General features: G+C 41.2%; 1 protein-coding gene across 2 annotated transcripts; it reads right to left on the bottom strand.

The window, feature by feature from the left end:
- Positions 1-1,383: 1,383 nt before the first annotated feature.
- tubgcp4 (tubulin gamma complex associated protein 4) lies at positions 1,384-24,783 on the bottom strand. Of its 2 annotated transcripts, none has more exon segments than NM_001079209.1 (18): positions 1,384-2,030; positions 3,039-3,178; positions 4,011-4,127; positions 4,246-4,380; positions 5,047-5,224; positions 5,679-5,817; positions 6,071-6,178; positions 6,996-7,101; positions 7,499-7,549; positions 9,217-9,341; positions 9,677-9,842; positions 15,668-15,866; positions 16,961-17,040; positions 19,936-19,992; positions 20,193-20,246; positions 21,940-22,062; positions 23,302-23,430; positions 24,676-24,783. In NM_001079209.1, coding segments are annotated over 18 exon segments (1,998 nt in total). In that variant the 5' UTR covers positions 24,754-24,783; the 3' UTR covers positions 1,384-2,017.
- Between the last annotated feature and the right edge of the window lie 923 nt (positions 24,784-25,706).

The raw sequence follows: 25,706 nt of genomic DNA, 5'->3' as shown, positions 1-25,706 counted from the left end.
CTTCTAAACTATAGTCATTTCTGTCAATGCAGGTAACAAATAAAATTGGCTGTACATCCCCTTTATCCAGCTCTATTCCCATTGGTCTGCAGATGGTATGTCAGGATAATCCAGTTTGCTTCTTGGTAGATGTTTAAAGGGACAGATCATCCATAAATTTAAGTTTTAGTAAAACATATATTGGGAAAATCTGGGTATGTGGGTTTACCCCTCACTACCAGGTTGGGGTTAACCCACATACTTCAAGGGGGGAGAGTTATCAACTAAAAAAAACTTGGTTCAAAAACTTGAATGTCTGGTATTTATTAAGTGCAAAAAACTTGAATGTAAATATTTGCCATTCAAGACTAAAAGCTTGCAAGTTTCTATAGAAGTTAATGGGAGTTCCTAGGCAAAGTCAAGCCATATTTTCAAACTCAAATTTGTAAACTCAAATAGTGAGCATTTGATATGTGAGTTTATTTAATTTAGAAAAATAAACTGGAATTCACAAAATCAAAAATGAATAAATAAGCTTACAAATGTTATGCTTTGTCACCCTCTATAAGGGAATGCGCTTATTTGTCAGTCTCTACTGATTGGGCAAGTGGGCAGTGTCGCCCTGTCATTCCAGGACTACTTTTTTTACGCTACATGAACATACAGGAAAGACCAGTTCATTTTTAGCTGCAATATATTCCTGTGTGGGCAGGCTGCTACTTTATACAGTGGATTATATTTGTGAATACAACTGCACCTAAGACATTTGCCCTACTGATCATGAATTCCGAGTGATCCTTTTACAATGAACAGTATTTGGCATTTTCTATATGAACCCTAAATGATTGTGGCATGATTTTCCTTATTCCTTTAAAGTTTCTGTGCGTTAGTCTATTCTCCCTCACCCATGCTCACTTCCTTTGTTTCTGTATGGGCTGTCCCATCTGGCTGCAGCATGAAGGAATGGGGTGTCCTGGGAATCAGCTGTCTTGTGCACAATCCTTTGCCTGTCCATGTAAGGGGAACAGAGGAGAAAACTTATCTGACCCTTCCCCCATCTCCATTTGTGCATGCGCAGAACTCTGATCTGCCTGTTACATGCAATGGCATTTGGACAGAAAATGCATACTTGTGTGATTCTGGTCAAAATCTACTCCATGTGCGCAATGACTGGGGGATTACAGTCCTGTGTGTACACAAATGGTGATTGGGGGCCCCAAATTTGAGTTCTGCCAGCAGAGAAAAGCCCATGTGTTTCACTACTTTATTTCTGCTAAGCCTGGTTGTGAGCGCTACTCAGGCGAGTGCCAGGAGTTGCAACCACACAGAAAGCCATCACCAGTAACCCTCTTGTGCACAGATATGACAGCTGAATCCCAGAATAAAATAGAGGAGGAGCAACAGTTAGGGAAGAAGAGGCTTTTATTGCATACAAGGAAATGATAAGAATTTATTCCCAATTATTTTTTTTACAGTTTTTTCATTTGTTTAAAAAAAAAAAAAAAAAAAAAATACTGCCCCTTTCATGGGCATTAAAGGAGAAGTTAAACTATAAGGGGTGAACAAAATCCCAGATTTGGTTTGTGATCTTGAACTCCAAATTCCCATTTTTGAGTAAAAAAATGTTCACTTATTTTTATACTATTAAAACACGTCAATGTATCTATACATGGGTTCAACTCATATACTCTTGGAATGGTGATACAGAATATTTGCAATTCCTGTGGTTACAAGGTCTGCAGGTTGGACATCCACTGACACACATTCTAGTTTAAAGAAGGAAAAAAACTCCCAAAACATTAAGTGCAATATAATGGGGAAGGGCCAATGAATAAGCTGTGAATGTTCTTTTCAGGCCATTTCCACCCACTTGTGTTGTGCATGTTTATATCATCCCTCACCACTGTAAATATGAGAGAATTTGCTCCACCTGTGTTGTACTGAAATAAAGCAAATACTGCGAAATCTTGGTGTCTGTCTTCACTGGATCAGAGTGCTGGGATTAAAGATCACTGTTGCTGGCCTTGTAATGTTATCTTCATAAGCCAAAACTGTAGGGGGAAAATACATTCCTCTTCTGAGATGGGGTAATATGCTGAGTAGTTATACAAAAACCACCAACAACCATTTACATCTGTAAAAGCTTAAACAGGCAATCCCTTTAGATTGTATGTATGTAATACAAAAATCAATTTAAAGGGATTGCCTATTGTTTTAGACCTTCACAGAAGCAAACTGTTTTTCATTAATGACTGATTCCTGCATACAACATGCACCCACCCACATTAGTCTAATAAGAAAGGCAATGCACCTGCAAAGCTTAAATACAAAAGAAAAGCATGATTCCTGCCCAGACAGTACCTGCATTTTCTTAATCTAACACAAGGTGGCAGCAATAGATCATTAGGAATCTGCCCCCAGTGTGCAATACTGAACAGTACTGTACTGTATAGAATTCTGAGTAACTTTCCAATAAATTCATTAAAAAATGTCAGATTTTAAAGTAAATGTAATTGCTATTGATAGCAGAATTGTCTTCCCTACCCTATGCTACTAAAGCAGCAAGCTGATTAACTGACCTGTATAGAAGCTCAGCTAGAGGACAGCTGACTGCTTCCGCTGGTTCAAGAGTCAGAGCCAGCAGTGCAGAGGGGGGCTGAAAATACTGCTTATAGCAATTAAAAATAACTTTGAGCTAATTGTTCAGAACATAACATGAAGGTACAGTAATGGACATCCTTGCCACTATATTTAATTCCATCAGGATCCCATACACCTTGGCATATCCCTCTATAAATATATGGTCCAAATGAAAGATGTGTTAATGAGAGGTGCATGCCCATACCTAAAGGTGTGTGTCTGCATAAGAAATGAGCACATATACAGTCATACTCATCACAGCAAATGATATTTGCCAAAAGATCTGATTAGCCAAAGGACATTTCTTGTATGTTTCTAACTTATCAAGGAACATTGTCTCAACAACTTAAAATTATATGGGACAAAGCTCCTTTGCATTGGGTCAATGTCTTGCAATTATCTACATGCAAAATTCGTACCTTCCAAGTGTGCCTCCTGCTTGGGTATAATATTTATTGTAGTCTAATCTGAGCAGGAGCTGGGCCAGGTCTGGGTTGATCTGATGATTCCTCACACTGGAGAGAATTCTGAATAGAAGTGATGACTGACAACTAAATCCCTGTAAACAGATACAAAGAAGAAATAAATCCAAACCAGGGCTCCTTTATCCTTATAGAAACAAGGTGAATGCACAATTATGGAATTTATTATCCACAAAACTCTTAAATACCTTCCAGTTTGTGCCTGTATGTTACCCAACCACTTAGATTGTAAGCTCTATGGGGTAGGGACCTCCTTCCTACTGTGTCTCATACCACATGGCACTTATATATATATATATATATATATATATATATATATATATATATATACACGTATATGTATTTATTGTATTTATTTATTATAACACTTGTCCTCCCTGTGTGTAATTTTGTATTCTGTAAGACTGTACAGCGCTGCGTACCCTTGTGGCGCTTTATAAATAAAGTTATACATACATACATACATTCAGTGCCATTTCCTAGAGTATCCTATTCAAACAAACAATCCTTTTTTAATTTCTAAACAAAGATAAAATCAAAGGAAACTGTAGTTGTACTGATAACACAGCTACATCAATGTATGTTGGTGGCATCTTTAGTAGCCATTGGCTACTGCCCCGCTCTATGCTTGCCTCGGCCTACCCTTGTGACAGCACCTGGAGCCACTGCCTCAGCCTGGGGGCAGGTTTAGGTTTATGGAGCGAGTTTTATCTCCACAATGGATACTTGCGAATTTTGGGCCAAAATCCGCTCCTTGTGCTTGCGCTTGGGCCTGCACAGGGTGAGAATTAGCCTGGTGTGGCAGTAGCCATTATGATCCAAAATACAGAAATATCCCTTATCTGGAAAACCACAGGTCCCAAGCATTCTGGATAATAGATGCCATACCTGTATAAAGGCCATACCTACCTTCACAAGAATATCTAGCTGCCCAGCTCCGCGTTCATCCAGGGGGCCCAGGTTTTGGCTGACTAATGAACAAAAACTGTGACACAAATCTAAGATTTCATTTAAACAGTGGAAAACCTGGGGGGAAGGAAGGGCAAGAGATTTATATCGGCAATAAATGACAGCTTTCTGATTTAGTAAATGTGCTCACTGTAGCCCTGCAGTAAGTACCTTCCTGCATCATTTGTACACTTACTGGTTTGAGCAAAATGAAAGACTGTGCCAACAGATTACTTAGGAAGTGGTCATGCGCCAGGCGAATGCTCTCAAAATCCCGCGTTGAGTTAATTTGTTGCAAGAGTTGAGAGAACTGAGACTCCAAAACATCCACCTAAGAAATGAACATACAAACATGGCAATGCCATATGCATTTATCAGTGATGCACACTTCTGGGCAAGGGGCGAAGAGACAATGTACAAACAACTGATTCTGACTTTTGAAACAATGTAGCAGAAGTCAGATGAATAACACACCTGGTGCAGAGCTGAAATCTGCATTGTTTCACCAGAACCAGAGAACAAGCTGTTGTTTTCAACTGATCTTACATTTACAAATACCTTCTAAACCCCTGAACATTAATGTGTGTCAGACACTTGCTTAGAACTACATTTCCTTTCATTATGCAAAAAACATTTTGACAGATTCTGAAAACTCGGAGCAAAAAGCCTCAGAAAATGTCACTGGTGTCACTGGTGCTGAGGCTTTATCCAACAATGAAAGCAGCTGTCTCATCATTCTTATCACTTAAAGCAACAATCACATAGTGCAGATCCATAGATTTCCTAGGTCACAGTTTTGACTGAAGGAGTGTATGGCAAGAGAATACAGATGGGACCTAGCTGCCATGTTCCCAGGCTACTGCCTCAGCAAGTACAGCAGCCTCCGAAGTAGAAAAGTATAGAAATAACATTGCATATAAATATATATGCAGTACATTAGCTGAAAATGAAAAAGCTCATAGCACAAGCATATGTGAGCAATGTGGCGCATCCTCACCTGCAGGTAATACTGGAGATTATCAACCAGAAACGCCATGTGGTTACGTAACCGCCACTTGATAGCATCGGTTTTATTAGACTCCAAATGTTTTCTCTGCATCTGAAGAGCCCAGCAGTGCTGAAGTTCTGACTGCACACGGCGCACACTCAGCAAATACTTGAAGACCACATTGTACCTAACAGAGGGTACAGGTATGGGGATTGGTTATCTGGAAACCCGTTATCCAGAAAGTTCCGAATTACGGAAAGGCCATTTCCCATAGACTCCATTATAAGCAAATATTTCTTTAAAATGTTTTCTTTTTCTCTGTAATAATAAAACTGTACCTTGTATTTAATCCCCACTAAGATATAATTAATCCTTATTGGAGGCAAAACACTCCTATTGGGTTTATTTAATGTTTGAATAGTTTTTCAGTAGACTTAAGGTATGGAGATCCAAATTACGGAAAGACCCCTTATCCAAAAAACCCGAGCCCGAACCTTATCCGGACCTGAGCATTGCGGATAACAGGTCCCATACCTGTATAATGTTTACACTCAGCAGTTTCAATAAACACACGATATCTAATACATAAGTTATATAAATATGCACCAGTGCAAATGACAATTAGATGCAGCTCTACTCACTTCTCCAGCACTGCCGGTGTAAAGAGAATATGCAAGGGCCATTGCACTTTATAGGAGAGTCCAAGTGCAGCCCATCCAGATATTGGAGGTTCTCTGGGAGATGTGTCACGAGATGGACCTTCCCGGGGCTGGGACATATCTAGAGGGAAGAGAAATGATCTTAGCACAAACCTCGGGTAAAACTGTTCTCTGTAAGCAGCAGCAGCAGCAGCAGCAGCAACTTCAGTCACCATGGCTTACAGGGCCTTAATGTTTCTATGGCTTGGCACACTGTTTTCAGGCCATGGTACATTTCGAAGTATGTTAACAGATTATTTTGTCAAATCCCAACTGATTTTCAATGATTTATGAAAACTATATCAGGTAAATGCAGAGTTCAGAGACAGCCCTACCTTTATGTTCTTTTCCATGGTAATCGATTGTCAGATTTAGCAGCGGCAGGAGATTGTCATCATCAAGTAAAACTTTATGTGCAGATAACTGGAAGGCTACATTTATATCTGTTGGAAAGAAAGGGCAAGTAATGCGTTCAAGGCAAGATCAATACGTGCTGCTAATAATCCACGTATAGGCAGTGCTTGGAACTTGGGCTTTTCCATATAAGAGATCTCTGCATAATTGTCATCACCATACCTTAAGTCTGCTAAAAATTATTCTATAATAATAAAAATATGGATTCATGCACCATAGTTACCCTCAGGTACAAGGTACTGTACTGTGAAAAAAAGAGGAGATCGTTTATAAAAATTAGAATTATTTGCTTAAAATGTACTCTGTGGGATATGGCCTATTCATAATTTGGAGCTTTCTGGATAACGGGTTTGTGGATAAGGCATCCCATACTTGTATTACATCATCTGGTACAATCAAACTCTTTAATAAGAATGTATCCCATAAATTACAGATTTGTCATTGCTTTTTTTGTAAGAATCTTTTTTTGTTGCTAAGCAGATTAGCTGTGTGTCCCAATGTGCACTGTCATTGGTCTAATCAGGAAGCATGGCTAATCTTCCCAGTGTCAGATAAAAATGGTGGTTGTGTGGGTAAGGGATCCACTGAAACATTTTTAAAAAGGCAATATGAAGTTTTTGCAACAGGAGCTCAGGCGCACCTAGCCTAAAACTTGGCTGCGGAACAGTATGTGTACCAATGCAGGTGTGCTTAAAATAATATAAATAAAAGCTTTTAATTATGGTTAAGCCAATGTATTGAGTACAAGTGACTATATACCAGGCAGTAAATAGCTCTTGCTAAATAACAAGCTCCCAGCATCTCTGGCTATGGTTGAAGACACTAATATACTGTGGAAGCACTCACCATGTTCAGTTACTGCAGTAGGTGGAGTTTTCAGCATATTTTGGGCAATATCTATGAAGGCCTGAAACAATTCTCCTCTCCCCAGTAAATAGAAATCTTTAATAATCTGAAAAGAGAAATTTCAGTGTTAGTGAAAGGCTAATAAGATAAATTTGCAAACTGTTCTTGCCAACAGTAAACTTAGCACATTATATTTGGCACTGAAAAAGCGTATATATGAGACTGAATGGCTAAAACATGTGCTACCTGATGGCCAGGGATTATAAACAAAACATAAGTATTAGGGATTTGAATATCAGAAGAATAAGATGGGGATTGGGCGCATTGGGTGCAAGCTGCAGCTGGGAGCCCAGGAGCTATCATTTGCCTTCAAACAGTAATAAGTACAAGGCTCCAGTGGCTCTGAAACTGACCAAGCCCACAGCTGCATATATAGCATTATATGAGAGGGCAATGGAAGGCGAGTAGAGCAGGGAAAGGTCAATGTTATTGTCAGTCCTTACCTTGAGCTGACCCAGTAGGTCCGATTCCTCCACCATAAGCTTCCACAAGTGCTAGAAGTATAGGCAAAATAATTGCGCTTTATTAGTATTTCTCAAAAAAAGCTTCAACAAAGATTATCAATATAAAAGTAAAAGAAAAAAGGATGTATTGTGGCTCCTTAAGCCATTCCAGTACCACAGTGTGATGTTTTTGTAAGGTATGCAATTGCAGGCTAAGGCCATATAGTTCTGGTATATCTGTCTCTGCATTAACATCAAAGCCAGTAAAAACCTCTGTTCTTGTGCAGGAAGGAGTGGTTTTCTCCAGAAACTGTGGTTAAAAATAGATCTTCATTTTTGTAATTTTTTAGTAGGGTTTAATGACAGCATTTAACATCTGCCTGTGCTACTATTTTATGCATTTAAAACTGTACTGACCATCTCTGCAGTACCTTGTACACTGAACACAGCAATACATATTCTTTATTTTTGTATAAAATATTATTAGTGGTATATCCTGCTAAATCTGTAAGCAGTCCTTCTGACAGGGAATACCTCCTTCCCCCAACAAGAACTAAGAATTATTATATTATATGTATCACCACTGACTTCACGTCTTAGCCACAGCAGAAGATACATGTGGAAAAATCCACTTGTGGGTATGAGCTCTTATTGGTTTGGCAATGACTGCCTCCTAACAGACACTGAGAGTCTGAGAAGGACCTTCAGGATGTCTGTAGATTGAGCTCTGAGCTGAAAGGAGTAGTGAGGAGATGTGTTTCCATCTATCCCTAGACTATATAAATAATCACAGATGGGGGCGCTGTAACTCTACCTTAGAAGTTTGGTACTTCTATTGAGGAGACACACGACTCACTGAAGCTCATGAGCAAAAAGCAGATATAACTTGTTTAAAATACATCATATAGCTGTTTGGAGGCAAAATCATGGAGTCTCTGGCAAATGATCAATGGTCACTATTTTATAAACCACACACAATTTGTCTGTTAAATATACCATAATCTGCTTTCTAGGTCACACACATGAAATTTCTTAGTTTAGCTTGTCACTAAAGTTATCCTGTATTTCCTCTCCAATGCCTGACTCAGCACCGCCCCGCCATTCACTTTAAGCTTGCATGTCACACTAATAGTAATATTCTTCATTAATACAGTGCCAGCATATTATATAACACTCTCCCATTATCCCAGTGGCCCTTGGAATATAAGATCCAGGTACAAACGCACTAGGTCTCATTTCTTCAGGAACTAACTGCCTAGCAGCTCCCATTTAAAGTACATTTTAGTGTTTTACCTTAAGATAACCGGAAGGTAACTCCCTATTTATAAGTCAGGACATTAAATGTTTAAATAATTGTGAATATTTACTATGATAAATCACCAGTCTCTTAAATCTATTGTAGTTTAGGTCCTCTCTGTGTGGGGAAACTTCCTTATACAAAGCAAAAAAAAAAAAAAGGCTGCAAAGGGGTCCAGTGATACAGTACTCATACAAACCCTCATTCACAAGGCAGGGGGCAGAGAATAACTAACTATGAAGGATGCTTGGGCTGCAAATGAGGGAGACAAGTGTTTCATCAGTTTAACAGAGTTACTGTACATCAAGCCAGAGGATGGCCTGAATTCCAGGCAATGGCAATGATCTATCTCTACAGGGTAATTCTGCTACTGAACACATTTACTGTGCTGATGTTACCCTAACATTTGGCAGAGGCTCACCTCGGCTACCGTGCTTCTGATTCGGTCAAGAACAGATTCAAAATCCACCAAACTGAAGAGAGGCTGCTGCTTCAGCCGATGGAGCTCTGCTGCAAATGTGTCTTCCTGGTTTTTTAAGATGGAACCTGTTGAGAACAGCTTTGGATGAATAGAGAAATGAGCAAGCGACCTGGAAATATTTAGTCTTGCATAAATGTTATATCTGTACACTACCAGCACTAGCATGTACATTTGCCCTGTAATGACTTACGTAACACATAACTGGCTCCTTTACAACTTTCATCCAAGGACTAGTTACATATATATATGTGCGATGTGCTATATAGGTTCTATGCTGCAAACTAGAAAGGGACATCTTGCTTGCCAAACTGGGAGATTTTATTTCCTAGGCCTATAGAAAAGACAGCTGAACACAATTTAAGGAAATAAAAACAGCCAGGCTCCGTATTGTCTCTCTTACCTGTCCTAGACATATTTGCATTTTGATTCTCAAACATCTGAACAGATTCACCCACAAACAGTATCTTCTCTGCAACCCTCACTGGAATATAGGATGGCAGCATTTCCGCCCTCAGTGAAAACTGTTTGAGGGATGGGGCCAACATGTTCTCTTCCTCTATGAGACGCTGCCAAAAGCAAACAGCATACATAGTAAAGTACAGCTTCTTATGGAGGCAGAATACATATAAAGGGATTTCTTTACTTACCGTAAAATCCTTTTCTCTCTAGTCCTATGGGGGACACAGGGCCTCCCTCCCAGAAAACAATGGGAGGTAGCTCCTTCTACTCAGCCAGTTATGTTACGAGTTAAGTTATCAGTTGGAATAGTTTGCTCGGTTCTTTGAAACAACTGGAGTATCTGTTGGTGGAAGGGGGGTTATATAGGGGGGAAGATCTTTGTTTTGAAGTGTCCTGCCTCCTGATGGGAGGGGATTTAACCCCATGGTCCCTGTGTCCCCCATAGGACTAGAGAGAAAAGGATTTTACGGTAAGTAAAGAAATCCCTTTTTCTCATACGTCCTGGGGGACACAGGGACCATGGGGACATACCAAAGACGTCCCTTGATAGGGTGGGAAAGAAAACAGAATAACTAATATAACTCTTACAGTACTACTGACTGCAAAACTTTGCGACCAAATGCCGCTTCTGCAGATGCAAAAGTATCAAGTCTGTAATGCTTAGTGAAAGTGTGAACCGAAGCCCAAGTTGCTGCTCTGCACAACTGCTCCGCAGATGCCATGTTTCTACAAGCCCATGAGGCACCCATTGCCCTAGTGGAGTGTGCCTTTATTCGAAATGGAGGAGGCTTCTGGAGGGAAATATATGCCCGACGGATTGCCTCCCTGATCCACCTGGCAATGGTGGCTTTGGAAGCTGGGAATCCCTTTCGGCTGCCTGACGGAATTACGAATAATGCATCCGATTTTCTAAATGAGGCTGTTCGTTCCACGTACGTGTGTAGGGCACGCACCACATCTATGTTGTGTAACTTCTCTTCCTTGGCATTCTTGGGTGTGCTACAAAAGGAAGGAATTACTATTTCCTCGTTCAAGTGAAAAGGGGAAACTACTTTGGGCAGAAAGGAAGGTCTGGTCCTTAAGATTGCTTTTTCCGTATGAAAGATTAAATAAGGAGAATTACAGGATAATGCTCCTATTTCCGACACCCTTCGTGCCGATGATATCGCCACTAGGAAAACCGTTTTCCAAGTGAGCCACTGCATTTCAATGATAGAAATCGGTTCAAAAGGGGAATTGGTCAATGCTACCAAAACCGTATTCAGATCCCAAGGAGGAACCGGAGACCGTATGGGAGGAACTACATGAGCCACTCCTTGTAGAAATACCCTTACATCTTCTTGTAATGCTAATCTTGATTGTAACAGAACCGATAAAGATGATACTTGCACTTTTAAGGAACTCAGACCCAGCCCTTTGTCTAAGCCTTCCTGAAGAAATTGTAGAACTACAGGAATGTCCGCTTTCTCATAGTCAATTTGTCGGGATGAGCACCAGTTAATGAATAACTTCCATATTCTGTGGTATGATTTAGAAGAAACGTTCTTCCTAGCTCTGATCATGGTTTGAGCCACTTCGGGTGAGAACCCTTTTCTAATTAAAATGGACTTTTCAACAGCCATGCCATCAAACAAAACATCTCTGGTTTGGAGTGCACAATTGGACCTTGATGTAGAAGGTCTACCCGACTGGGTAGTTTCAACGGTTGTTCGACTGACATTTCCTTCAGGTCCGAGAACCATGACCTTCTCGGCCAGCAGGGAGCTATTACGATAAATGTACCTCTTTCCCGCTTTATTCTCTTGAGTATACGAGGCAGCATAGCTATGGGAGGAAATACGTATGCCAATGTTGCTACCCATTTTGCTGTCAGAGCGTCGACTGCTGTCGCTAATGGATCTCTTGTCTTTGCCATGAATCTCTCTGTCTTCCGGTTGTGGCGCGATGCCATGAGGTCTATTTCTGGTTGACCCCAGACGGTCACTATGTACTCGAAGACTTCGGAGTTTAGTTCCCACTCGGTTGAATCTAACTGGTGGCGACTTAGGAAATCTGCTTCCCAATTTGCTACTCCTGGTATGTGTACCGCTGATATCTGATACACATGATTCTCCGCCCAGTTCAGGATTTTTCTTACTTCGCTTGAGGCTGTGGGACTTCTCGTCCCCCCTTGTCGATTGATATATGCCACTGCTGTGGCGTTGTCTGACTGAATTCGAATGTCTAGGTCTAGTAATTGTTTCTCCCAATGCAGTAGGGCATTGAACATTGCTCTGATTTCCAGTATGTTTATCGGCATTTTGGTTTCTGCTTCCAACCAGAGACCCTGCGCTGTCTGATTTCTGAATGTCGCTCCCCACCCCGAGAGACTTGCATCGGTGGTTATCACCTGCCACATTGGTTCCACAAACGACCGTCCTTGAGACAGGTGTGATTGCACTAACCACCAATTCAGGGAACTCATTGTCTGGTGTGATAGTTTGATTCTCTTGGAGAGTCGCTTGTGAGTTTTCCATGCTGATAGAATGTTCTTCTGTAGGTGTCTGAGATGGAATTGTGCAAATCTGACTGCCTCTGTAGAGGATACCATCATTCCCAACACTTTCATACAAAATCGGATGGATGGATTCCGTTCCGCCTTGAGTCTTCTGACCAATGATATCAGTTTCTGAATCTTGTCCTCCGGTAGAAACACCTTTCCTTGGTTCGTATCGAAGATGAATCCCAGAAAGGGCATCCTCTGGGTCGGTATTAATGAGGATTTGTGTCTGTTTATCGTCCAACCGAATTGTTGCAGCGTTTGTATCGATTGCTCTAGTTCGGTCGCTGCTTGACTTGATGATCTCGCCTTGAACAGTAGGTCGTCTAAGTATGGAGTTATACAAACTCCTTGGACTCGGAGGTGAGCTGCCATTACTGCCATTATTTTTGTAAATATGCGTGGTGCTGACGATAGTCCGAAGGGCAACACTTTGAATTGAAAGTGGTTGTTCTGAAAGGCAAAGCGAAGGTAGGCCTGATGAGCTGGAAAAATTGGGACATGAAGGTAAGCGTCCTTCATGTCCAGAGATGTGAGAAATTCCCCTGGTTCCATGGCCCGAATGACCGAACGTACGGATTCCATTTTGAATCGTCGGTAAATTATCCATTTGTTGAGAAGCTTGAGGTCTAGTACCGGGCGAAATGATCCATTCTTTTTGGGTACCACAAATAGGTTTGAGTAAAATCCTGTGAATCTCTGATCCGGGGGCACCGGAGCAATCACATCTGACTGAATCAGTTCCTCCACAATGGAAAGAAAGGCCGTTCTCTTTTGAGGGTCTTTCGGTACTCTGGACATGAAAAATCTTGGTGGGGGAGGGTGGTGGAATTCTAATTGGTATCCTATCTTGATGGTGTTGGCTACCCATGGGTCGTTTAGATGTTCGTGCCATCTGTGTGCGAAGTGTTTTAGTTTGCCGCCTACTGGGAGGTCCGATTGGGTTGATCTCGGCCAGTCATGCTGATGACTGTTTGTCGTTAGAGGGTTTGGCTGAGTTCTTTCTGGTCTGCCAGCTGTTCTTACTCTTGTAGGGATATCGTCCCCTAGAGGATGACTGTCGTGGTGGTGAAGATGTCTTGGAATGGCGAAATCCTTGTCCACGAAAATATCTAGGTTTCTTATTTGTGGTTGGATTTCCTCTGGTTTTAGGTTGTGGAAGTAGTGTGCTTTTTCCTCCCGTCGCTTGTGAAATTATTTTCTCTAGTTCCTCACCAAACAAACGCGAACCCTTAAATGGTAGGGATGTAAGGGACTTCTTGGAGCTTAAATCCGCCGACCAAAGACGCAGCCATAACACTCGGCGTGCTGCCACAGATATGGCTGACGAGCGAGCTACTGCTTTTAGGATATCCAGAGAGGCGTCACAAAGAAAGGAACTTGCCTCTTGAATCCGTGAAATGATGATTTCCATGTCTTCAAAAGGCATTTCATCTCTGTTTCCCGTTAAAAGGATGTCAGACCATGCCTCTAGGGCCCGTCCAACCCAGGCAGTTGCCAGGATGGGCCTGAATGCTGCACCTGTTGAAGTGAATATGGCTTTAAGAAAACCTTCCAGTTTCTTGTCTGCTGCGTCTTTAAATGCTGACGCGTCTGGTACTGGTAAGGCAGTATTCTTTGACAGACGTGACACAGGAGCATCCACCAGCGGTGGTGTGCTCTATTTTTCTATTATCCTAAAATGGATACAGTTTAGCAAATTTCTTAGTTATCTGTAATTTGTGCTCTGGAGCATTCCATTCCTCCTGGACTATGGCCTGGAGTTGCTCATGTATCGGAAAGGAAATGGAATGTTCTGTTGCCCTACGGAATAGGCCCTTTGGTTTCTTAGACGAAGGGGCTGATTCATCAATTTTTAGTACCTCTAGTACTGCCAAAATTAAGTCCTCCACCTTTCTGGAGTGATCAGAAGGACACGATGATTCCTCTCCTTCAGATTCAGATGGGGATAATTCCCCTTCGCTAAGAGGATCATCATCTGAATCTGAAGGAGAGACTATTGGAATGGTAGGCCCTGAGGGTGTAGTAGCCCTGCGTTTTACCGGCTTTCTGTTTTCAGGTGGGGAGCTCAATCTCTCTAGAATTTTATCTAGAGATGAGGCCAGCATTGGTATTCCCTGAAGGGAATTTGAAAGGGACACTGCCCATGCTGGTGTCTCAGAGGTTCCGGAAGTCCCAGAGCCTGATGGAGTAGGGGCCTCCTCTGGGCTATTTCCCACCACAGCCACTGATACAGGGTTTGTGTGTGGTGTTGGGGGGTCTGCGGTGGTTGCTGCAGAGCATGTTGTGCAAAGTGGCTCCTTTTGGCCTGTTTTAAGTTTATTTTTACATTTTGTACACGAGAAAAAGGTGATCTTAGAGCTCTGTTTCCCCCCCCTTGTAAAGAGTGAATCGCTCGTTCCCTCAGCCATTGTTCTTATTGCTGTCCCTCCCCTTGTGCTATTTCCCCTCCCGGTACCTGGTGATGGAAGGAGTACTTAGGAGGAAAGAGCTTAGCTGCTGAAGCGAGTGCTGTTCAAGAGGTGCGCAGGGTAGAAATGGCCGCCACTGGAGTGGTGCGTCTGCAGGGCGCGAAGAGAGAAATTGAGGGCGTAGCATGAGCGTTGGCGCCAAGTCACGGAGTGACGTCACTGGGTATTCGCGGGTTCAACCCGGAAGTTCTCTCTCCTTCGCGCGCTTACTGAGTTCCCCGGTGAGTAACCGGGCGGGTACACAGTTGTGCAGTGTGTGGGAGGGGAGCGAGGGTAGCGCTGAGGTGTCACCGGCACTCCGCCCCGCGCCCCAGTATCGCTGCCGTGTATGTGTTCCCCGTGTGGCGTGAGTCCCTGCCGCCGGGAACCAACCACCCATTCAGGGTTATGTTCCCTGGGCTGGCCATCACAGGCAGTGTGGTATGAGGGAGACTAGAGCGTAGCTCGCGCTCACCTCCACTGGTCTGCCTGACCAAGTGTTCGGTCTGGTATTGCGGTGATACCCCAGACCGTACAGGTCCCGCGGTGGGGGTTGACTCATTGAGCCCAGTACACTGGTTCAGGTCCTACCCCGTTTCTGGATCTATTCTCCAGTCGCTGAAGATTGAAATAATGTAGGGCCCCCTGGGGCCGTGTTGTCTACCTCCTGAGTTTGCGAGGACACATTAAAAACTGGAGTATCTGTTGGTGGAAGGGGGGTTATATAGGGGGGAAGATCTTTGTTTTGAAGTGTCCTGCCTCCTGATGGGAGGGGATTTAACCCCATGGTCCCTGTGTCCCCCAGGACGTATGAGAAAAATGCATTAAAGGGAATGGTCATTATCTCAGTACAGGTACAACACAGTTACAGGAATCTACAGGATACTTTTCCAATAGCATTAAAAATTGCATGCTAAGCTGTATTTACTGTGTAAAGTCTCACCAAGTCTTGCAGTTCTCGCAGCTGTTTTCCAGTCAGACCACCAATGCCCAGATCATCATCATCTTCTTCAGATGATGCAGCTAAATTAGATGATGGTCCTTGCCTAACAAAGAACTCTTCATACTGGTCCAGCAGAAGCCCATGAAGCATCCAAGCTGAAAGCTGCTTGTACATCACTCCATGACACACAGCAAGAATCCTAGGCAAGCACATGGTTAGTCTAGGTATTTTCATCCAGATAACGGTCGGGGAGGCCCGTCAGGGGTCCCCATACACAGGCAGATAAGCTGCTAAATCAGTCTGAAGGACCCAAATCAGCAGCTTAAATCTGCCCATATATGGTCTCCTTAACTAGATTTCTAAACCTGCCCCATAGATAATCAATCTGATACCTAATAGGGCATTGTTGTGGCATGGCCAATGTTGAGGTCACCTTAACTATCATTACAGATACTATAAACAGAACATCATTTCTCCAACTGCAGATTGAATTATATTACAATTTACACAAAGCAGCCACCCAGATTCCAGATCTCCTTACTGAGACAGGACTAAATGTTGGAACAACAGGACGACCACAAATCATGTTGTTTGAAAAAAGTGTAATTACCAGAAAATTAGTTTCTAGGGGTGACATTCAAACAATTACAAAAAAAACTGTCAATATCCCCTTAAGGTTTGTGACTGTGACTGCCATCAAGCATTCATTAGTGTTAATATACAATATAAAAATTGTTTCTTTAAAGGAGAACCAAACCTTAACTAAAAAAGTAGGCTAGCCCAAGGCAACCTCAGCCATTTAGCAGGGAAGATCTGTGCCTCTGTATATGCCCCAGTAGCTCCCCATCGTCTTTTCTGTGATCCACTGCACATGCTCTGTGCTGCTGTCACTTACTGAGCTTAGGGACTAACTCACAATATACTGCATACATATAATGTAAATGTCACAATCTATGACACGCACATAATTTTCTGCTTAATAATTTGAGACGACCCTAAGCTTAGCATTTCAACAGCTGAACATGTGCAGTGTCACTGACACTTCTAACAGATTCTAGTACGGTGACCCCCTGTGTCAACAAGTACTGGATCATTACTACTACAGAGATGTTGAACCTTTAGGCTGATTCAATAAGTTTAGTATATAAAATATGGCATTTCTAACTATATTAATTTTTAAGGTTTAGTTCTACTTAAACCTTACATACATGCCAAGACTGATTCCAGCACTGATGGGTAAAAGGGGGACCTAACCGAATAATGGAAAGAAAATATACATATAAGATTTCATACTTTTCTAATGCGCTGCGTACAGGGGGCAGTCCTCCACAGCTGTGCTTGTACACAGTCTCCAGTATCTGGCAGCCATGAATCTGGGAAGAAAACACAGTGATGTCACTTATTTGTAAACTCATTTTACCAGTATTTACTTGTCAACACAAAAGTATCCCCTGATTTCAAAAGACTCTTTTCCTATACTTATTTACAGGTACTGACGTGAAATATCCTCTCTGTAAATTTTTGAGCCATGTTGCCACAAAAGCAGCTGTGAGTGGAGTTACTCCAAATATCTATACATGTATGTCTGTGTATATATGTATATGGAAATGAAAAATTAAAATGTGCAGGTATGGGATCTGTTATCTGTTATACAGAAATTTCTGAATTAAGGGAAGGATACACAAGGGTTATGGTTCCAACACAAGTGTTTTTTATTAGCAGTGTAAGTACATTCTGAAGTGAATTAAGGGAAGGCCATCTCCCATAGCATCAGTTTTAATTGTGAAAACATTATTTCCTTTTTTTCCTCTGTAATAACAAAACAGTAGCTTGTACATGATCCCCACTAGGATATAATTAATCCTTTTCTAAGGCAAAACAATCCTATTGGGTTTATTTAATGTTTAAATGTTTTTTGTAAAACATGGCTATCTATATTACAGAAAGATCCCTTATCCTGAAAACCCCATGTCCGGAGCATTCTGGATAACAGGTCCCATACCTGTATTAGAATGTGTTACGGTAGAATGGCTACAAAGTCATGGCCATAATGATGAGAATGGAGAAGGGCAACGAGTTATGCAGAAAAAAACCATCAGAAAATTTAAATGATGAAATGTGGATCAAGAACCACAAAACCTAGAACAGATTCTTATAAAAGTCTTTTTACTAGCAACATATATTGCAGTTTTTTTTTCACCAGCGTGAAAATGCTCCATATGAAGCAGCTAAGCAGGCAGTCACTGACATCCATGTCACCGTGTTACACATGGTCCAAAAGCGTTTAAAGGCGTAGTTCACCTTTACATTAACTTTTAGTATGTTAACCTAAAGGTCTTTATTTTTATTTTTTGTATAGAAGTATTTGCCTTTTACTTCAGATAGATTTCGAATGGGGGTCACTGACCCAGCAGCCAAAAAAATATTTTATTGTTATTTTTTTACACCTTATCTTTCTATTCAGGTCCTTTCCTATTTATATTGCAATCTGTCATTCAAACTACTGCCTGGTTGCTAGGGTATTTAACACCCTAACAACCACATAGGTACTGAAATCTCAAACCAGAGAGTTGAACAAGAAGCTAAATAATTAAAAAACCACAAATAAAAAATGAAGACCAACTGCAAATTGCATCAGAATAGCACTATCTATATCATAGTACAAGTTAATATTAAGGTGAACAACCCCTTTAAGTGTGCACATTTGGGCCCAAATCTGCCCTGTGTGCGCAGTGACAGGTGGCTGCTATGAAAGCAAACGCCGTCAGCATAGAAGGTTTTCTATACCAGCAGATGAAATGACAAGTTGTGTGTTTTCATATCAGAGAATTACAAAGCCCACTGAGACTTTATTAGAGATAATAAGTGACAACGAGATGATAAACAGAGAAGTAAGAGTGTTTATAGTGTAACATTAACCGAAGCTAAGCTAAGGTACTGCACTTCCAGGCCTCCGGCAAAACAAGGCAGCATTACTATGGAGCTGTGTAGGTCCTCATGAATTGCCCAGGAAACTGCAGAGAATAAGACTGACCTTCTGTTTTCAAATCAGTAGTAAAAGACATGACATTCAACTTGTGGGGTTCTTTCTAAATGAACTTGGCATATAAAAATGTTCTTGTCTTTTCTTGTAACATCAAGAGATGTCAGACGGCAGAGAAATGTTAGATAATGTGAAAGCGGAATCAAAGTTTAAAGGTGCCCATGAGATAGCTGTACAGTGCAGAGTCTGTAGTCTTTTTAAGGGGAAGCTATACCTTAAATAAAAGTATCTCTTTTGTTTATTTTCACGAAACAATGTAATGGAACACGGGTTATAAGGTGCATAGCAATTACCTTCTCTGCATATCTGTATAGAAATGAGTGAAATTTTCCAAATAGCTTGCCTCAGCTGAGTTTAACAAAAAACATATAGACAATCATTTCACCAGCACTATCTCTGTTGTCATTCAAGAGGAAAATTGCCATGGATCAAAAAATTCCAGCTTGAACACAAATATACACAGTACACAGATAATTCAACACAATTCTGACAGCTAGGGTGGTAGGCTCCCGAGATGCCTTCAAAAACGTCTTCTTTTGTTTCCTATAGAACACCCCCGCAAGCTGCACCAATCACTCAAGTCTCCAATTCTCCAAGTCCTGACTAATTCTCTGTCCACCCACACTTCCAACATTTATTATGCTTTAAATACTCAAAGCACACAACCAGTAAACTGTAGAAATGAATATAAACAGCTAAATAAAGTTTTGCTCAACGAGTGTAACAAATTCAGAGTTCTCTTGACCAGAAGCAGTACTTGTCACGTCATATTACAATGCCCCATAAGACCTTCATAGGGTATGTTTTATTTTCTCCTTCTGTGCAATAAAATAAATCCCAGTCTACCGACTAATGAGCAGCTAGCAGAAACTAATGAACAATATCATGCTCATTTAGGAAACTTGCAACTTGACTAATTAGCTTGATAAGCTATGAGACCTTTAAAGAGAAGGAAGCCTGAGGATCTCAGTCTGTTGCCACCAAACATGTTTATGTGCCCACAAATACCTTGCAAGGCAAAGAGACTTTAGGACTTTTTTCTTAAATATATATATATATATATATATATATATATATATACAGCGCAAAACATGTTACAGCACTACATTAGCTAAAAAGCTAAAACAATGTTTTTGACAGAGCTGTTTATTGTGTATGAAATTACTCCATTTAACACATTTGAACACAAGAAATAACCATAAGAGAACCATAAGTAATGCATTACCTTTTGGCTCTTGATCTGTTCCACCACTACCATGACTGATGGAAACAGAAGGTGAAACTGTAAAGGAAAAAAAGATCTTTAAATCAAAATATTATTGCAGCAGTATGATATACTGTAGATTCTTTGAAGAAAGACAGAAAATGTATTTGTACCAAATGTTACCTTATTCATGAAAAATAAGACTTGCAGGTACCAAGTGCCAGAGGTTTAGTAAGATAAGCCAAGACTAAAACAATATATTGCACTGACACACTTACCTGGTCCAGGGAATAATTAATGTGAGATATGGAAAGATGTGGATCCGCCAGAAACTGCAGAAAAGTAAAGTAACATAAAATGTTAATCTGTGGGTACATTTATATTAACACTGGCCCTACCCAGCTGCACTATACTGATAAATTACTCACTGGTGTCTACATTCCACAAGTCAATCAGAATGTTTAGTGTAGAGTTTGTTTGCTGTTTTTATTTTTATTTCCAGGCCACTGACTTTGTTTCCAAATGATCCAGAAGTTAATTGTGGTTCATGGGAACATGACATTTTTCATATAAACCTTTTTCACAAGCAGAAGTGACACAGCTAGTTTACTTTGGCCATTGCCTACAATTTACTGGTTCTATGGATGAGCCATTAGTGTTGTTCACCAGTGAATCCTCACTCACAATAATGAAGTGAAATATACAAATAAATAAGTCTGTCAAAAAAATTCTAATAAATTATTTTTTTTAAAAAAGGAGGCAATAAAAGGAATGATAAACCAGTTAAAAAGAGTGCACTCAGGCATAGTCTTAATGCAGTGATCCCCAACCAGTGGTTCGTGAGCAACATGTTGCTCCCCAACCCCTTGGATATTGCTCCCAGGGGCCTCAAAGCAGGTGCTTATTTTTGAATTTCTGGATAGGAGGCAAGCTTTAATTGCATAAAAACCAGTGTAATTGCCAAACAGAGCCTTCTGTAGGCTTCCAGTCAACACAGGGGCTATCAAATAGTCCATTATAGCTCTCATTGGCACCTCCAGGAACATTTTTTATGCGTGTTGCTCTCCATAACCTTTTCCATTTGAATGTGGCTCACGGTTATAAAAGGTTGGTGATCCCTGTCTTAATGGAAAATATGCCCATTTCACGGCCAACTGGTGGATAGACTGCATATAGTGCAAGTGACATAAAATCACATATTTACAAAATATTATTAACATGCACATAATTAAACAAAACCCATGCTACTAGAATAGGATATGGATCAGTCCTAATCACCTCAGCAGCATCACTCAATATGGGGTGACCTTATATTGAGTAATGCTGCTGAGGTGATATGGACTGATTATTTTCCATTAAGACTATGTCTGAATACCCTCTTTTTAACTGGGTCTCTTTTCTTGTTGGTAGTGGGTATTTATGTGCTAACTCAGTGTGTACTGACAACTACTTGGTGGTCAGTATGATGGAGTGCTATCAGTTATGGCACCATTTGCGCCAGCATAAGGAGTGCAGTTCCTATAAGTTTTTATAAAGCACCCTGACCCGCTCTCATTGACACACAACTAAATTGTTTCTTTCCAGAAAAAGATGAATGATTTCAATATGATTATATCTAAGGGCATGTGTAACCACACAATATATCATATGTCAAGAAGGGCCCCCGGGACAGTAGTAAATTGGTGTTGTGTAGAATGCCGCTCAGGCACTGAGGCCAACGAGTAAGTAGGGCTTGTTAGAATATAGTCCAAGGCTCAGTGCGGCTGCACTTACCAGTTTTATGTAACACTCAGCACAGGCGAATTGGTTAACACGCCATCTCTATGACTTACTATGTAACAGATTAATGCAGATTGAAAATATAGAGCACAGTTATTATACATATTTTTTCCTTAATCAGAGGCTGATCACACTGGATCAGATAAGGTGGCATATCGATCTGATGCCTCTTACTGTGGTCTTCAACATTTGCAATACAAAAACAAAAATGCTGCCCTACTTCTTTGGAAAAGGATGCTTATATACCTCCTGCTCCAGATCTAATAAGGCCTGTCTGTAAGGTTGAAGTATTGAATCAAGGCCTCTGCAAAACGCTCGCAGGTAAATGCCATGCAGGCCGACCTGTCCTTGTTGTGAGGGATGGTGATCCTGAAAAAAAAGAAAACAAACAAATCTTACAATTAAATAAAAATATATCAATGTTCATTGCAAACCTTCCATTATTATTATTAATTATCAGCCAGAATTAACAAAAAACCTTTTTCGTCACAAACCCAAAGGAGAGCTGAGGGGGCTGGGCTTCCCTTATATGCTTAGCTACTTCAATGCTAACTGACCTTATATCATCCTCCTCCTTCACTCTTGTAACACCCAGCCTTTGCACCTCTCTGGAATCAGCCAAATGGTTTTAGCCCCAAATTACTGTACCTAGAGAGAAACTTTGTCCGTAGCCTTTCTATGAATGTGCTCATAGCTCAATCCACCTGTGGTCAGTCACATTTGGCCTGGAGTAATAATTCCATAAGACTGTACAGTTATGGGACCTATTATCCAGAATGCTCGGGACCTGGGGTTTTCAGGATAAGGGATCTTTCCATAGTTTGGATCCCCATACCTTAAGTCTGCTAAAAATAATGTAAATATTTAATAAACCCAATAGAATTGTTTTGCCTCCAATAAAGCATTACCGTATATACTCGCATATAAGCCGAGTTTTTCAGCACCAAAAATGTGCTAAAAAAAGTCACCCTCGGCTTATACTCGTGTATATGGATTTGTCATTCGTTGCGCACGCACCCCCCCCCCCCCCCCCCCATAAACTATTAATCAAAACGAATATTGTGAAAGAACATTAGGCGTTTGTCAGAAAGTCTGATTTTAACCCAATTACCATGAGATTTTGGATACCAAACTTGGCCATGTACAGACAGATGAGTTCAAATGTGATCTTTCCCAGACAGGATTTTCAAACCTGCCTGATAGTTATCTGGTCAGATTTCTGCAACGTATCACATTATGGTTTCTTTCCTTTACTCCCAATACCCTTTAGTAGGTTCTTTAAAAAGGACATTCAATTTAAATCAGTTATGCTAATTGTATTATACCATCCCTATGAATATTAACATGTTGTTTCATTACTTTTTTGGACTCAGATCATTCAGATCATTACAAACAGTAACAGGTATCCTAGAAGGTTCAATGCAACATGTTGAAATGTGCAGCTAATTGTTAATATAGCTTGCAGGCTCACAAGCTACATGAGAACACCAGGTGGATCACTAAGGAAATTTCTGACCACAGATCCCTCCACCAAGAGTACGAAATGAAATGGACATTTAGTGATTCCAACAGTAACACTTGTAAATAGTAGCTCATTTTCACTTGTACCTGTTGCTGCACATGCCCTGTGTACTGTTCAATAAATTCTGTGAAGCGAATATAATCTGTCCCCAGCTTGCACAGCCGGTTCAGCACGTTGGTTTCACCGGGATGGAGAAATGGTACATCCTGCACCACCTGAAACAATAAGTCAAAACTCAAACAAAATAATGAGAATATGACATTTTTCCTAATGAAATAAGTCATTCTAGGCAACTACCCAAAACATATACTTTATCAATTTTCAGCCCTTTGTAGTGCTGGTTGTAACACTTGATACACTGTAAGGTGGCCATACATGGGCAGATTGCAGCTGCTGATTCGGGCCCCTCAGATCGGTTCGACAGCTTATCTGACCATGTATGGGCACCCCTGAGGGGCCTATCTGAACAATATCTGGCGTAAAATTGTCCATATCTCGATCGGGCAGGTTAGATTTTCCATTGGATTGAGGACCGCATTATCTCGTTGATATGGTCCTTTCTCCAATGGCGCCTTTGCCCACCATTTTAATTAGACTGTTTGGCCCTGGGAATTTACCCTATATAGCCCACCATAGGTGGGAAGAAGATCCATTCATTTGGCAACCTCTCCAAACAAGCGGATCACAACATGTATGGCCACCTTTACAGAAGCCAGCTGATTAACAGATGTTTGCAAGGCATTGTGGGAAAGGAATTATATCCAGTGAAGAACCCGCAAATTCAGAAGGGGCTGAAAAAATGGGTCGAGTTCCCTTGTGCTATTGGAAGCAGCATCTGTCTGTACAATGCATATTACAAATAGACTTTATAGGCATAATGACTACATCCCAAATAATCAGTTTAGCTTAAGGCATTGCAGACTTGGATCTGAGGTCTTGGATTCAATTCCAACCAAGCCACCAGTGAGCAATGTTTGAATCTAACAGAAGTAGAAGCAAAGGTGAAAGGTAGCAGCATGGGCAAAAAATCCGACATCCCCATTTAGCAATATACACTTTGCTGCAAGTTAATATATGGGCCCTTGTATGCTTAACCTGTGCTGCACTCAAAAACATACTGAATATACAAATCAGTATCAATATTACCGCATGAGGGGCCCACTCCATTATAAAGATTGATATCCCCGGGCATAGTGTCCATGGAAGTGCCCCAGTTCTTTATCAGATGTCCAACTGTACCTCAGCCCATGTATTACTAGTCTGTAACTACCCAGCCCAAAACCCAGAGGCACTGCAGGAAGAGAAATGCCCACAGACTGACTGGGAAGGTAGGTAACTGTGCGTTCCATTGTGCGTTCCATTGTGCGTTCCCAGCAGGCCACCCAAGCGCAGTTCTACCTGCCAGAGCCAGCTGTGCCTGTAAAGGGGTGCCAGGATGTGCTGCCCCCTGTACCACTGACCTGCAGACCCGTCCGCTTGTTCCAGGTGAATATACTCCCAGGATACCCGCTCAGAGCCAGAAGCAACTCGTGAATCATAATTAGGTTATGCGGGCTCTAATGTTTAATTTGTAGTAAGTGCCTGCCTCCATTCATACCGCCTCCGTGTCCCGCCAGCCTGAAATGTTGCAGAGGCTGAACTACATGTTCCAACATGCACCGCGGCACCGCTTTCGCGGAAGTGCCTTGCTGTGCTCTATTACCCAGCATTCCGCGCTCGTCCTGTCACTGTAGTGGGTTGGTGTCCTAGCAACAGTCGGGGGAATGACATTGCAGGTGTGTTTCGCTTCTGTTTACTGTGGGGTTCTTATTGCTAGTAGATCTGCCATTAACTTTGTGAGGCTATGATAGAAACTTAGTTAAGCAACTTAGTTGCTTATGTGCTGAGTTTGGGAGAGCATGTCACAATTACATAGTAGCAAAAGGGAAATGTAAGTTACTGGAAAAATGCTTAGTTGTGTATGGAGAAGAAGCAGGCTTATAGCAGCTGGCAAGGAGTCTTCTTAAAGGCGATGTTAGCCTTGTACCTTGAAGTGCTGCACCTTGAGGCATGTTATCATTCTGGTTAGGGATGCCGCCTGGTTGGTATTTTACCAGTCTGGTGATACAAATGTTGTTTGATGCCAACGTTATTAATTGGGAAAAACATAAAACTATTAGAGGGCTGGTATGAATTTCTGAGAAAATAGGGCAACCCAGTGGCATAGCAAAAGTCTTTGGATGGGGCCTGGCGTGCACCTACCGGGGAATCAAAAACTAGAAAAGTATAGTTCATACAATAAAGGCAGTTTGCACTCAAATATCTGTGTTTTTGTGCCTTATTTCATATATTTCACTAATGTTTCGACTCCTGCTGGGAGCCCATTTCAAGGTTCCTATTGTTGGTTACTAGTTTACGAGTTGGTTACTTGTTTATGATCACAATATTTTTTTTTGCAAAACTTTTTATTTATATTCATATAGAAAGAAAACATAGTGAAAAGTACATACAT

The sequence above is a fragment of the Xenopus tropicalis genome, chromosome 3 (genome assembly GCF_000004195.4).
Source record: "Xenopus tropicalis strain Nigerian chromosome 3, UCB_Xtro_10.0, whole genome shotgun sequence".
Lineage (NCBI taxonomy): Eukaryota > Metazoa > Chordata > Amphibia > Anura > Pipidae > Xenopus > Xenopus tropicalis.
This window is presented reverse-complemented; position numbering and strand designations above follow the sequence as displayed.